General features: G+C 48.8%; 1 protein-coding gene across 1 annotated transcript in view; it reads right to left on the bottom strand.

Annotated features, from left to right (window-relative positions):
* The window catches only part of LOC140430278 (uncharacterized), a 53,194-nt gene that overhangs the window by 12,307 nt on the left and 24,787 nt on the right, over positions 1-16,100 (bottom strand). The window contains exons 5-9 of the mRNA XM_072517699.1: positions 11,597-11,784; positions 7,921-8,134; positions 5,619-5,717; positions 3,671-3,732; positions 2,500-2,654 (exon numbers count right to left, since the gene is read on the bottom strand). Coding sequence (XP_072373800.1) covers positions 2,501-2,654; positions 3,671-3,732; positions 5,619-5,717; positions 7,921-8,134; positions 11,597-11,784 — 717 coding nt within the window. The 3' untranslated portion in view covers position 2,500. The remainder of the gene's footprint in view (positions 1-2,499; positions 2,655-3,670; positions 3,733-5,618; positions 5,718-7,920; positions 8,135-11,596; positions 11,785-16,100) is intronic.

Raw genomic sequence — 16,100 nt, 5'->3', positions numbered from 1 at the left:
CTACCTATGTCGTTGGTACCAATGTGCACCACGACCTCTGGCTGCTCCCCCTCCCCCTTAAGGATCCTGAAGACACGATCCGAGACATCCCTGGCCCTGGCACCCGGGAGGCAACATACCTTCCGGGAGTCTCGCTCGCGACCACAGAATCTCCTATCTATTCCCCTAACCATTGAATCTCCTACAACTATTGCTTTTCTATTCTCCCCCCTTCCCTTCTGAGCCCCAGAGCCAGACTCAGTGCCAGAGACCTGGCCGCTAGGGCCTTCCCCCGGTAGGTCATCCCCCCCAACAGCATCCAAAACGGTATACTTGTTTTGAAGGGGAACGGCCACGAGGGATCCCTGCACTCTCTGCCTGTTTGTTTTTTTCCCCCTGACTGTAACCCAGCTATTCTTGTCCTGTACCTTGGGTGTGGTTACCTCCCTGTAACTCTTCTCAATCACCCCCTCTGCCTCCCGGATGATCCGAAGTTCATCCAGCTTCAGCTCCAGTTCCCTAGCACGGTCTTTGAGGAGCTGAAGTTGGGTGCACGTCCCGCAGGTATAGTCAGCGGGGACACCAGTGGTATCCCTCACCACCCACATCCTACAGGAGGAGCATGCAACTGGCCTAGCCTCCATCCCCTCTTACCTTACAGAATATAGCTGCCGTGTGGACTAACTAGATCTCCGCCCTCCAACTCTGCTCCCAGTCAGCTACACTTTCTGTAAACTCCTGGCTCTCTTCACACTCTTTGTGGAAATGTCGGAAACAAAATGAAAGGAGCACCTTACTCCCTCCTCACCTAACTCCCTTGGTCACCAAACTCTTACTATAGCACTCAAAAAGCACCAAATTCAGCACTCCCTTGGTCACCAAACTCTTACTATAGCACTCAAAAAGCACCAAATTCAGCACTCAGTGCAAACAAAGTCTGCACTGTAGCGGATCACTTTTATACTGTGAATCTAGCCTCTGAAAACTGGCCTAATCCAATTAACTAATTAACAAGCTCCAGCTGCAAGTGCCTACAAGTAGAAGCCTGTTTAAAGCTGATTGAAAATTCACCTTCTTCTAAACCAAACAGCAACTTTTAAGTTAATTAACTAAATAAAAGAAAGACTAAACTTTAGATAAAAATGAAGCCTTATACTCCCTCGGTCACCAAACTCTTACTATAGCACTCAAAAAGCACCAAATTCAGCACTCAGTGCAAACAAAGTCTGCACTGTAGCGGATCACTTTTATACTGTGAATCTAGCCTCTGAAAACTGGCCTAATCCAATTAACTAATTAACAAGCTCCAGCTGCAAGTGCCTACAAGTAGAAGCCTGTTTAAAGCTGATTGAAAATTCACCTTCTTCTAAACCAAACAGCAACTTTTAAGTTAATTAACTAAATAAAAGAAAGACTAAACTTTAGATAAAAATGAAGCCTTATACTCCCTCGGTCACCAAACTCTTACTATAGCACTCAAAAAGCACCAAATTCAGCACTCAGTGCAAAAAAGAAGGTTTTGGGGAGGTTGCAACAGAGATTTAATACAATAGGTCCAGGGTGGGAACTTCAAATGTGGAGAGACTGGAGATGCTGGGGTTGCTGTCCTTGGAGCAGAGAGGTTATGGGGAGATGTAATAAAGGTTTAGAATCATGAACTGTTTTGATACAGTAAACAGTGACAGAAAGTCCAGTAACCAGAGGACACAGATTTAAGGTGATTTGCAGAAGAACCAGAGGCAACATGAGGAAGCAATTTTTAATGCTGTAAGTAGTTCATAGATTATCATAGAATTTACAGTGCAGAAGGAGGCCATTCGGCCCATCTAGTCTGCATCGGCTCTTGGAAAGAGCACCCTACCCAAGCCCACACCTCCACCCTATCCCCATAACCCAGTAACCCCACCCAACACTAAGGGCAATTTTGGACATTAAAGGCAATTTATCATGGCCAATCCACCTAACCTGCACATCTTTGGACTGTGGGAGGAAACCGGAGCACCTGGAGGAAACCACGCACACACGGGGAGGATGTGCAGACTCCGCACAGACAGTGACCCAAGCCGGAATCGAACCTGGGACCCTGGAGCTGTGAAGCAATTGTGCTATCCACAATGCTACCATGCTGTCCAGTTGTCATCTGGAATGTGCCATCTAAAAGGTGGTAGAAGCAGATTCAATGGTAACTTTCAAAAATGCTTGAAGGGAAACTCTTGCAGTGCTACGGGAAGCGATTAGGGAATGGAACTAACTGGATGTCTCTTACAGAGAGCCAGCATAGGCACAATGGGCTTACTTTGGCGCTCTACCATTCTATGATTCTAGCATTGGAGCCAATTTGTGCACAGTAAGATTTTCACAAACATCAATGTCATAAACAGCCAGATCATCTTTTTATGATGTTGGTTGAAGAGTGAATACTATACCATGTTTGCTGTAAATCCCATACATAATGCAGTAGCAGTGTTCAGTGATGGTGTCTCAACTTTAGAATTGATGTTTGCTGTCTTTTTTTGTTACCTCAATCACCGTTGTCTGCAGGAAGCCAGAAATAATTGACAATCTTCCTGCCTTTACTGGGAGATGATATTTCCTTATGCTCGACAGGTGTGAGATCGCTGAAATAACTCTGTGTCTGATCCTCACAGCCAGGTGATGCCTTGCGATACCTAAACCTGCCAAAGGAAACCTCTTTAAAACCGTTGGGAAACTGCACCCCTCTGTAATATACATGGACCAGCAGGTGGAAAGGAGTTCACAATAAAAAGGTTTGCATTGACTTCGAGCTCAGAGGACCAGAGGTTCAGATCTCCCAGAACTCCACCCACCAGCACCATGCAATAACAGAGCTGCTGATGTTCGGGGGAGGCATCCCAATTACCACTGGCAGCTGCAGACACCACATTGAGTGTGCCAGAGTGCGAGGGTGGGGAGGGACAAAAGGACAGGAGGAGGCCATTCAGCTTCTTGAGACCTTTCCACCACTCACTCATCATGGATGATCGATCCCAACCCCCCCTGCCCTCCCATCTACCTGCCTGACCTTGGAGATATTTAGATAAGGTTGGAATCAATGCACTGAGGAAAGGGGCAGATAGCAGTGACTTACATGGCAACGGGTAGGTTGCGAGGGGTGCTACATGGGTTAGCACTGCTGCCTCACAGCGCCAGGGACCCGGGTTCAATTCCAGCCTTGGGTGACTGTGTGGAGTTTGCATATTCTCCCCGTGCCTGTATGGTTTTCCTCCGGGTGCTCCGGTTTATCCCACAGTCCAAAGAAATGCAGGTTAGGTGGGGTTACGAGCCAAGGGCGGTGGGGCGGGGGTTGTAGTGGGCCTGGGTAAGGTGCTCTTTCAGAGGGTCAGTGTAGACTCAAGGGGCAAATGGCCTCCTTCTCCATTGTAGGGAATCTATGGTAACTGGAGCAGGAGCGCTGTGGAGGCTAAAAAGCCAACAAGGGAAGTGCTTGTGGCATCGATCCTTGGAGGTGAGGAAAGGCACAGACAGTGGATTGCAGGGGACCAGCATCATCAAACAGGCAGTTTCGTATAGGTGGATGTATATAATCTGGGCGAAGTCCCAGACAGGTGATTTGAAGTTTGCAACCGACCAGACCCAAGGCCTCTTCTCGACACCATTTACAAAAGACAAGTGTTCTCATTATTTCAATGCTCAAACATCTGAAGCCTACCTTTCAGGAGTTATCATATGATGCCAGTCATCAGTATCAGTGAAGTGCGCTGCCTCTCCTTCCTGAAATAATCCACAGATAGACCATATATGTATAACATTGCTCCAAGTCACTTACCGACTCTTAAACACAGTCACACAATATGTTTGAATTGGCAATAATGAGCGGGGGAAAAACAGGAAAGAAGATCATCAAGAAATCTACCTGAGAGAGCAGACAGAGCCTCGATGCAACATCACTCCAAAAGGTGGCATTATGACAGTCCGGCGCTCACTCAGTACTGATCCTATGACAGTGCAGCACTCCCTCAGTACTGATCCACTGACAGTGCAGCATTCCCTCAGTACTGATCCTCTGATGGTGCGGTACTCACTCAGTACTGACCCTCTGACACTGCAGATGTGCAGGTTAGGTGAACTGGCCTTGGTAGATTGTCCCTTGGTGCTCAGAGGTTGGGTGGGTTTGCGGGGGGTGCTCTTTCGGCGGGTTGATGCGGACTCAATGGGCCGAATGGCCTCCTTCTGCACTGTAGGGATTCTATAATTCTATGAGTACTGACCCTCTGACAGTACAGCGCTCCTTCAGTACTGACGCTTTGACAATGTCGTGCTCCCTCAGTACTAACTCTCTGATGGTGCAGCAGTCCCTCAGTACTGACCCTCTGACAGTGTATAGTTTTGGTTTCCATATTTCGGGAACGATATATAACTGTATAGAACCTTAGTTAGGCCACACTTGGAGTATAGTGTTCAATTCTGGTCGCCACACTACCAGAAGGATGTGGAGGCTTTAGAGAGGGTGCAGAAGAGATTTACCAGAATGTTGCCTGGTATGGAGGGCATAAGCTATGAGGAGCGATTGAATAAACTCGGTTTGTTCTCACTGGAACGAAGGAGGTTGAGGGGCGACCTGATAGAGGTATACAAAATTATGAGGGGCATAGACAGAGTGGATAGTCAGAGGCTTTTCCCCAGGGTAGAGGGGTCAATTACTAGGGGGCATAGGTTTAAGGTGAGAGGGGCAAAGTTTAGAGTAGATGTACGAGGCAAGTTTTTTACGCAGAGGGTAGTGGGTGCCTGGAACTCACTACCGGAGGAGGTAGTGGAGGCAGGGACGATAGGGACATTTAAGGGGCATCTTGACAAATATATGAATAGGATGGGAATAGAAGGATACGGACCCAGGAAGTGTAGAAGATTGTAGTTTAGTCGGGCAGTATGGTCGGCACGGGCTTGGAGGGCCGAAGGGCCTGTTCCTGTGCTGTACATTTCTTTGTTCTTTGTTCTTTGTTCTTTGATATACTTACATTGAAGATAGTATACTGAAGTTTCCTGGGATGAGGGCTGTCCTATGACGAGAGGCGGAGTGAATTGGATCTAAACTTTCTGGAGTTCAGAAGAAGAGGCAACCTCATCGAAACATACATGATTCTGAAGGGGCTTGACAGGGTAGACACAGAGGAGTTGTTTCCCTGACTGGAGAATCTAGAAGCTGGGACACAGTCTCTACATAAGGGCCGATCATTCAGACTGAGATGAGGTGAAATTACTTCACTCAAATGTTGAAATTGTCTACCCCATCACGGAGTGTGTTCAAGGCCGGGATGGACTTCTGATTTCTCAGACAGTCAAGGATACGGGGTGTGGGCCTGAAAATGGAATTGAGGCAGGCTATCAACCGTGATCATATTGAAGGCAGAGCAATCTTGAGGGGCTGAATGGTCTACTTCTGCTCCTAATTTTTATGCCCTTACAAACCGGATGGCTCCCTGAAAGCCGGAGTAGACTCAATAGGCCGATTGGTCCCCTTCTGTGTTGGGTTGTACTATTCTGTGTTTCTGTGAACATGGACCCACACCTCACCTGGCCCCAGATTTAATTTTGGAGTTGAGAACCAAAAAAGCATAATTTTGATGCAGAGATTGTAAAATATTTAATATCCTGCTTACCACAAAGCTCCTTGGGATTCCGTTGTTTGTTTTTGCGATGCTGAGCCGCTGGTCACATTCTGCCCTGCACAGGAGGTACGTCTGTAGTTTGGCTTGACACTGGGGCAGGAAAAATCAATTGTATTTTATCATTCATTCCCAGGAGGTGGGTAACATGCACAAAGCTGGAATTTATTGGCCAAAACTTAAAATATGAACCTACAAATTAGGAGCTGAGGTAGGCCATTCCAACGCATGCTGGTGTGTGATACAATGGGGTCGGGATCGGCACTGGAGAGCCTGACAAGCAGGAGCTACATTTAAGCACTCCACTTCCCACACACCCTCATCCCAACCAAGTAGATGGCCCTGGTTGCCCTGGAGCACGCCCATCCTGTTGATGGGTCGGTTGGGGCCAAAGGATACCTGGGGAGGCACCCATCTGACTCGTGGCGCTAAGTTCACAGTTGGTAGTCAGCAGCGTGCACAACAATGGCGGTCTGTGCCTGGCCACCCCGACTCCGCGGCCCACCTCTTGTCCAGCCCCTGCTACTCCTCCCCCCAGAATGGGATCCTTCTGAAGCTAGACAGGATCGTCATTCCGCACAGTATGCGCCAGATGATTCTCAATCAAATACACAAAGGCCACTTGGGAGTCGAGAAGTGCAGACGGAGGGCCCGAGAGGCGGTATACTGGCCGGGCATTAATGACGATATTGCCAACATGGTACTCAATTGCACAACCTGCCAGAGGTTTCAGCCGGCGCAACCTCCTGAGACGCTTCTGCCCCATGAGCTGGTGACGTCCCCCTGGGCGAAGATGGGTGTCGACCTATTTCACGCACTTGGCATGGACTATATTATCATCATAGACTACTTCTCCAATTACCCAGAAGTCATACTCCTACACGATCTGACGTTGTCTGCAGTCATCAGGGCCTGCAAGGACACCTTTGCTCGCCACGGTATTCCGATGACTGTCATGTCGGACAATGGGCCCTGTTTCGCCAGCCGTGAATGGTCGTCCTTTGCCGCATCATATGGTTTCACACACGTAACATCCAGCCCTCTACATCCACAGTCAAATGGAAAGGCGGAAAAGGGCGTTCATATTGCCAAGCGGCTCCTCTGCAAGGCTGCTGCTGCCGGGTCGGACTTTCACCTCGCCCTGCTGGCCTATCGATCGGCCCCGCTAGCCACGGGTCTCTCGCCAGCGCAGCTGCTGATGGGTCGCGCCCTCAGAACCACTGTGCCTTCCATCCTGACACCAACAACGGACCATGCTAAGGTACTGCACAAGATGCAACTGCAGCGTGATCGCCAGAAGAGTCTGTACGATACAAGGGCGACTGATTTCCCCCCCCTGTCCTCCGGGGATAAAGTCCGCATTCATCTGCCAAATGGTGGCTGGTCAGCACCTGCCGAAGTTCTCCGATGTGTGGCTCCCCGCTCGTTCCTGGTACGCATGCCGGATGGATCAGTGCGTCGCCGCAATCGGCGAGCCCTTCGCCGCCTTCCACGCTCGCAACCGAACAGTGCACACACGCCGCGTCCTCCACTGGTTCCCGAGGATGACTTCGTGGAGCTGCCACAGATCATGCCCCTTCCATCGCCACCCGTGGCCAGGCTCGCACCTCAGCCGGTGGTTCTCGACCCACCCTTGAGACGGTCAACCCGAATTTGTCGCACACCTACTAGATTGGACTTATGAGACTGTTCACACGTTAAAGTTGAAACACTATTGTATGGTAACATGTTACCGTTTTATCATTCCAGATGTCGTTTGACCGGACCACACTTAAAAGTTTTTCGTCTTCCTGTTTTGTTATGGTATAACCTCGTTAGCATGACACACCCGACATCGCCCCATGTATATAGTTACGCCACATGCACCTGCTGTAAATATCACGCACACACACTTTTAGATGCACTCACGAAACATTCGTATTTATAACCACGTAGGCACATAATCTTGTAAAAAAGGGGGATGTCATGATATTCAAACACACACATCATGATAGACACACCAACAGACAAATCAGCACACACAACACGACAACCAATCATAGACAAGGACAGAGACAGTATAAGAGAAGAAACACGACACCTGGTGGCCAGTAGATCTGGAGACCAGGATAAGGACAGGACCTGATTAACATCACACACAGGGAGTCACCACGTACAGAGTATCAAGACAGAACTGTAAATAACAAGTTGAAATAAAACAGCGTTGTACCAAATACAACCGTGTTGGTTCATCTGTACATCAGAACACCCAACACTACACCTGTCAGACGTTCTTGAAGGGAAGGATAAAACCTACAGCTTTATTCTTTCTTTTTGCCTTCTCTTCATCTTGACTTCCCAGGATGTCACTCAGGAAATCGTGCTTCTGTCGCCACAGTTCGCACTCTTTGCTCTTCTCCTCCCTCTCGTACTCTGCCAGCCTCCTGTATCTCTCTGTTTCATACTGTAGCTGAGAGGCTTCATCGGAGGCCTGTTCAGCTACAACAGCTACTCGTCGCAAAACAGCTTCTCTGCCGGGACAATGACAGTTCACAGAGATTAAAGAAAGCAAGGGCTTATACAGCACTGTTCACAACATCAGGATATCGTAAATCTCTTCACACTCAGTGACTTGCATTATTTTTAAAATAGTGTGATGGGATCATTCACACCCACCTCAAAGGACAGAAAAATGAGAGTTTTAACATCTTGTTGAAATATTGAACTTCTGACATTGCAACATTCCCCCAGTACTGCCCTTTCCAGCAGTGCAATGTTTCTTCAGTATTGCCCCTCTGACAGTGTAGTATTCCTTCAGTACTGTCCCTCTGACACTCAGCACTCCCTCAGTACTGACCCTCTGACGGTGCAGCACTCCCTCATAAAAAGCAAGAGGGTAGTCAGGGAAAGGGTTGGCCCACTGAAGGATAGGTAAGGGAATCTATGTGTGGAGCCAGAGGAAATGGGCGAGGTACTAAATGAATACTTTGCATCAGTATTCACCAAAGAGAAGGAATTGGTAGATGTTGAGTCTGGAGAAGGGTGTGTAGATAGCCTGGGTCACATTGAGATTTAAAAGACGAGGTGTTGGGAGTCTTAAAAAATATTAAGGTAGATAAGTCCCCAGGGCCTGATGGGATCTACCCCAGAATACTGAAGGAGGCTGGAGAGGAAATTGATGAGGCCTTGACAGAAATCTATGGATCCTCACTGTCTTCAGGTGATGTCCCGGAGGACTGGAGAATAGCCAATGTTGTTCCTCTGTTTAAGAAGGGTAGCAAGGATAATCCAGGGAACTACAGGCCGGTGAGCCTTACTTCAGTGGTAGGGAAATTACTGGAGAGAATTCTTCGAGACAGGATCTACTCCCATTTGGAAGCAAATGGGCGTATTAGTGAGAGGCAGCATGGTTTTGTGAAGGGGAGGTCATGTCTCACTAACTTGATAGTTTTTCGAGGAGGTCACAAAGATGATTGATGCAGGTAGGGCAGTGGATGTTGTCTACATGGACTTCAGTAAGGCCTTTGACAAGGTCCCTCATGGTAGACTAGTACAAAAGGTGAAGTCACACAGGATCAGGGGTGAGCTGGCAAGGTGGATACAGAACTGGATAGGTCATAGAAGGCAGAGAGTAGCAATGGAAGGATGCTTTTCTAATTGGAGGGCTGTGACCAGTGGTGTTCCGCAGGGATTAGTGCTGGGACCTTTGCTGTTTGTAGTATATATAAATGATTTGGAGGAAAATGTAACTGGTTTGATTAGTACGTTTGCAGACAACACAAAGGTTAGTGGAATTGCGGATAGCGATGAGGACTGTCAGGATACAGCAGGATTTAGATTGTTTGGAGACTTGGGCAGAGAGATGGCAGATGGAGTTTAATCCGGACAAATGTGAGGTAATGCATTTTGGAAGGTCTAATACAGGTAGGGAATATACAGTGAATGGTAGAACCCTCAAGAGTATTGAAAGTCAGAGAGATCTAGGTGTACAGGTCCACAGGTCACTGAAAGGGGCAACACAGGTGGAGAAGGTAGTCAAGAAGGCATACGGCATGCTTGCCTTCATTGGCCGAGGCATTGATTATAAGAATTGGCAAGTCATGTTGAAGCTGTATAGAACCTTAGTTAGGCCACACTTGGAGTATAGTGTTCAATTCTGGTCGCCACACTACCAGAAGGATTTGGAGGCTTTAGAGAGGGTGTTGAAGAGTTTTACCAGAATGTTGCCTGATATGGAGGGCATTAGCTATGAGGAGCGGTTGAATAAACTCGGTTTGTTCTCACTGGATTGACGGAGGTTGAGGGGCGACCTGATAGAGGTCTACAAAATTATGAGGGGCATAGACAGAGTGGATAGTCAGAGACTTTTCCCCAGGGTAGCGGGGTCAATTACTAGGGGGCACAGGTTTAAGGTGAGAGGGGCAAGGTTTAGAGTAGATGTACGAGGCAAGTTTTTTACACAGAGGGCAGTGGGTGCCTGGAACTCGCTACCGGAGGAGGTGGTGGAAGCAGGGACGATAGTGACATTTAAGGGGCATCTTGACAAATACATGAATAGGATGGGAATAGAGGGATACGGACCCAGGAAGTGTAGAAGATTGTAGTTTAGTCGGGCAGCATGGTCGGCACGGGCTTGGAGGGCCGAAGGGCCTGTTCCTGTGCTGTACATTTCTTTGTTCTTGTTCTTTGTTCTACTGACCCTCTGCAGTGCAGCGCTCCCTCAGTACTGTCCTTCTGATAGTGCAGCCCTCCCTCAGTCCTGTCTCTCCGACATGTAGCACTCCCTCAGTACTGACCCTCTGACAGTGCAGAGCTCCCTCAGTACTGTCCTTCTGACAGTGCAGCCCTCCCTCAGTCCTGTCCCTCCGACAGTGTAGCACTCCCTCAGTACTGACCCTCTGACAGTGCAGCGCTCCCTCAGTACTGTCCCTCTGAAAGTGCAGCATTCCCTCAGTACTGAACCTCTGACAGTGTAGCACTCCCTCAGTACTGACCCTCTGACAATGCAGCACTCCCTCAGTACTGACTCTCTGATAGTGCAGAGCTCTCTCGGTACTGCCCCTCTGACAGTGTAGCACTACCTCAGTACTGACCCTCTAACAGTGCAGCTCTCCCTCGGTACTGCCCCTCTGACAGCACAGCACTCCCTCAGCGCTGCCCCGACAGTGCAGTGCTCCCTCAGTACTGACCCTCTGATAATGCAGCGCCCCCTCATACTGCCCCTCTGACAATGCAGTGCTCGCTTGTACTGCCCCTCTGACAGTGTCACAATTCCTCAGTACTGCACCGGGATGTCAGCCTAGATTATGTGCTTGAGCATCTGGGAAGGGAGGAGATGAGATTACAAGTGGGAAAAGATGAGAGAAAGGCAAAGACGAGGACATCGGGAGTGGGGGAGATGTGGAGAGGAGAAGAGGGAGGTGGGCAAGTTGGGGGACTGTTGGAGGTAGATATTTTCCTAGCTGGGAGGGCAGGATCAAAGGAGACATTGGTCGAGGTGTGAGTGCGCAGTGGCGTGGGGGAATACAATTGGATGTGTTCGGGTGGGTGGGGAGGGCTAAGTAAGTGACACTATCAACGATTGAACCCTCAGAACTGATGAAGCCTTGGGTGAGCAACAATGTTTACCTAGGGCGGCATGTGGCGCAGTGGATAGCACTGGGACTGCGGCCCTGAGGACCCGGGTTCAAATCCCGGCCCTGGGTCACCGTCCGTGTGGAGTTTGCACATTGTCTGCGTGGGTTTCGCCCCCACAACCCAAAGACGTGCAGGTTAGGTGGATTGGCCGTGCTAAATTGCCTCTTAATTGGAAAAAAAAAATAATTGGGTACTCTAAATTTATTTTAAAAAACAATGTTTACCTTAGATAATGAATATACAGAGGGTAGAATGAGGAGAGGGCTGGAGGATGTGGACTGCAGGGCTCCTGAAATCGGCAGTAACGATGGGACATGCTTTTCCATTAAAATGGGAAGGAACAGAAAAGCCCACACCTGTCTTTGAGCTGAGAAACTTCTTTGAGTAGTTCCTTCCTTCTGAGTACCTCTTTGTCTCTCTCAAACTCCAAGTTCCTGATTTCGGCCAACTTCAACTCGTTTTCCCGTGTCCTCCGATCCAAGAATGATTTGCTTTCCAAGTAATTTTGCTCCGTCTGTGTTAATCGATGTTGTACATCTGTTAGCTAAAGATGAAATATAGCTCCATTCAGTCCCAAAGAAATTAATCAGAACAAGTTAGGAATCTGGCAGTGCTATGGGATTCAGGAGCCTGATATGAATGAACTCGCTGTCAGGCTTGAAGGGGAGAAATGAGGGATCCTCTTAAATTTTAAAAGATTGGAGTTTAAAAAACACAAAATTACGCGAACATACAAATTAGGAGCAGGAGTAGGCGACTCGGCCCCTCGTCCTGCTCCCCCATTCAAAAAGATCATGGCTGATCTGATTGTAACCTCAACCCCACATTCCCACCTACCTCGGATAACCTTTCACCCCCTGGTTAATCGAGAATCTCTCTAGCTTTGCTTTAAACTATTTCAAAACTCTGCTTCCACTGCTGTCTTTTGTGGAAGAGACTTCTAAGGATTCACAACAACAACAAAGAAATCTCGGGTGGAATTCTCAGGCGCCGGGGTTTTGGTGGGGACGGGAATCGCGCCGGTCGGGGACCGTTGGCAGCGGCCCCCCCGGCGGTTCTCCGGCCTGCGATGGGCCGAGTGGCCGCCCGTTTTCGGCCGGTCCCACCGGTGTAAATCATAACAGGTCCTTATTGGCGGGACCTGGCTCCATGGGCGGCCTGCAGAGTCCTCGGGGGGGATCTGGCCCCGGGGGGGGGGGGGGGGGGGGGGGGGGGGGGGGTGCCCCCACGGTGGCCTGGCCTGCAATCGGGGCCCACCGATCCACGGGTGGGCCTGTGACGTGGGAGCACTCTTTCCGTCCGCAACGGCCGCTGTCAATCTCCGCTATGGCCAGTGCGGAGAAGAACCCCCCCTGCGTATGCGTTGGGATGATGCCAGCACTGGCTGGCACTCCCGTGCATGCGCCAACTCGCGCCGGCCGGTAGAGGCCCTTGGGCACCGGTTGGCGTGGCGCAAAGCCCTTCCGCGCCGGGAGGCGCGGTGGCAAACACTCCGGCGCCGGCCTAGCCCTTGAAGGCGCGGAGGATTCCGCACCTTCGGGGCGGCCCGACGCCGGAGTGGTTCACGCCACTCCTCGGCGCAAGAGTGGCCCGGCCCGCTGGTTTGCGGAGAATCCCGCCCCTCATCTCTGTCTTAGATAGGCGGCCCCTTATTTTTAAACAGTGACCCCTCGTTCTAGATTCTCCCACAAGAGGAAACATTCTCTCCACATCCACCCTGTCAAGACCCCTCAGAAGCTTAAACGTTTCGATCAAGTCATCTCTTACTCTTCTCAACTCCAGTGGATACAAGTCTCCCCTGTCCAACCGTTCCTCATAAGACAATCCGCTCATTTCTGGTATTAGTCTAGTAAACCTTCTCAGAACTGATTCTAATGCATTTACATCTTTCCCTGCTATAACATTTTTTACCATACCTTTTTTTTCTTTAAAATTTAAAGTATCCAATTGTTTTTTGTGGGGGTGAGACCCATGCAGACACGGGGAGAATGTGTAAACTCCACACGGACAATGACCCGGGGCTGGGATTGAACTCGTGTCCTCAGCGCCGTGAGGCAGCAGTGCTACCCAAAGAACAAAGAAAAGTACAGCACAGGAACAGGCACTTCGACCCTCCAAGCCTGCGCCGACCATGATACCTGTCTAAACTAAAATCTTCTACACTTCCTGGGTCCGTATCCCTCTATTCCCATCCTATTCATGTATTTGTCAAGATGCCCCTTAAATGTCACTATCGTCCCTGCTTCCACCACCTCCTCCGGCAGCGAGTTCCAGGCACCCACTACCCTCTGTGTAAAAAACCTACTTCGTACATCTCCTCTAAATCTTGCCCCTCGCACCTTAAACCTATGCCCCCTAGTAATTGACCCCTCTACCCTGGGAAAAAGCCTCTGACTATCCACTCTGTCTATTCCTCCCCTAATTTTGTAGACTTCGATCAGGTCACCCCTCAACCTCCGTCGTTCCAGTGAGAACAAACTGAGTTTATTCAACCGCTCCTCATAACTAATGCCATCCATACCAGGCAACATCCTGGTAAATCTCTTCTGCACAATCTCCACATCCTCTACACAATCTACACAAAGCCTCCACATCCTTCTGGTAGTGTGGCGACCAGAATTGAACACTATACTCCAAGTGTGGCCTAACTAAGGTCGTATACAGCTGCAACATGACTTGCCAATTCTTATACTCAATGCCCCGGCCAATGAAGGCAAGCATGCCGTATGCCTTCTTGACTACCTTCTCCACCTTTGTTGCCCCTTTCAGTGACCTGTGGACCTGTACACCTAGATCTCTCTGACTTTCAATACTCTTGAGGGTTCTACCATTCACTGTATATTCCCTACCTGTATTAGACCTTCCAAAATGCATTACCTCACATTTGTCCGGATTAAACTCCATCTGCCATCTCTCCGCCCAAGTCTCCAAACAATCTAAATCCTGCTGTATCCTCTGACAGTCCTCATCGCTATCCGCAATTCCACCAACCTTTGTGTCGTCTGCAAACTTACTAATCAGACCAGTTACATTTTCCTCCAAATCATTTATATATACTACGAACAGCAACGGTCCCAGCACTGATCCTTGCGGAACACCACTGGTCATAGCCCTCCAATTAGAAAAGCATCCTTCCATTGCTACTCTCTGCCTTCTATGACCTATCCAGTTCTGTATCCATCTTGCCAGCTCACCCCTGATCCCGTGTGACTTCACCTTTTGAACCAGTCTACCATGAGGGACCTTGGCAAAGGCCTTACTGAAGTCCATATAGACAACATCCACTGCCCGACCTGCATCAATCATCTTTGTGACCTCTTCAAAAAAACTCTATCAAGTTAGTGAGACACGACCTCCCCTTCACAAAACCATCTGCCATTATGTAGCCCTAACCATAGCTTCTAACATTTCCCTATGGCATATGTTAGGACAACAGGCTTGCGTTTTCCTGCATTTTTCCCCCTCCCTTTTTGAACAAAGGAGATACATTTTCTACTTTCCAATCTAATGGAACCATCCCGGAATATAGGGAATTTTCAATAATTAAAACCAATGCATCAACTATATAGTTTCTCATTAGCCACTTCCTTCAAGGCCTTAGGGTGAAATCCATTTGGACCAGGGGATTTGTCAGCCGCAGTCTCAACAGTTTGCGCTGTTATTAATTTCCCTGAATTCCTCCCTCCCTCCCAATTCCTGATTTACAGCTATTTCTGAGATGTTGGACGGGATTTTCTACCAGCGGGATTGTCCGTTTTGCCGGCACCCGGGGTTTCCCGATGGCGTGGAGCTGCCCCACAATGGGAAACCCCATTGACCAGCCGGCGTAACGGAGAAACCCGCCGGCAGGTCGGGGAAGAAATGTGGCGCGGCGGGGCAGAGACTCCAGCCTGTTATCTGTGTCCTCTATAGTAAAGATGATGCAAAATACCTGTTTAACTCACCCACCATCTCCCTACTTTCCATGATCAAATCCCCAGCTGCACTTTCTGTACCAGTGCTCATACTGTTACCTCTAACTCTTGAAACTATCTGGTCATTTATCTAAATAAAAGCAAAATAGTGTGGATGTTGGAAATCTGGAATAAAAAGAGCTGCTGGATAAACTCAGCAGGTATGGCAGCATCTGTGGAGAGAGAAACAGGGTTAACGTTTTGAATCCATACGATCCTTCTACAGCAAAAGCAGAAAATACTGGACAATCTCAGCAGGTCTGACAGCATCTGTAGCAAGGGAACAGTGCTAATATTTCGAGTTTGGATGATTCTTTGTCAAAGCTGGAGAGAACTGGAAATAGGGTCAGATTTATACTGATGTGGGGGGGCTGGATAGGGGCCAGCGATAGGTGGAGATTGACAAAGAAGTCATGGACAGAAAGACAAAAGGAATGTAAATAGGGATGATTAAAGCTAAGAAGGGTATGTGGAACATTCCTTGTTCCAGTCCTACTCCGGCCCCATCCCACAACTCTTTTATTGGTACATTGATGACCGTTTCATGTTCACGCCTGGACCTGGAAAAGTTGATTAATTTTGCTTCCCATTTCCACCCCTCTATCACCTTCACATGGTCCATCTCCGACACTCCCATTCCGTTCCTTGATCTTTCTATTTTAATTTCTGGGGCTAGACTGCCCACTCGTATCCATTGCAAATTCACTGACTCCAAAAGCTATCTCGACTACACCTCTTCACACCCCCACATCCTGTAAGGACTCCATCCCATTCTCCCAGTTCCTTCGCCTCCCTCGCATCTCTTCTGATGATGCTTCTTTCAAAAACAGTGCTGCTGACATGCCTTCATTCTTTCTTAATTGTAGTTTCCCACCCACTGTGGTCAACAAGGTTCTCAATTGTGGCC

This window comes from Scyliorhinus torazame, chromosome 10, assembly GCF_047496885.1.
Source record: "Scyliorhinus torazame isolate Kashiwa2021f chromosome 10, sScyTor2.1, whole genome shotgun sequence".
In the NCBI taxonomy this organism is placed as follows: domain Eukaryota; kingdom Metazoa; phylum Chordata; class Chondrichthyes; order Carcharhiniformes; family Scyliorhinidae; genus Scyliorhinus; species Scyliorhinus torazame.
This window is presented reverse-complemented; position numbering and strand designations above follow the sequence as displayed.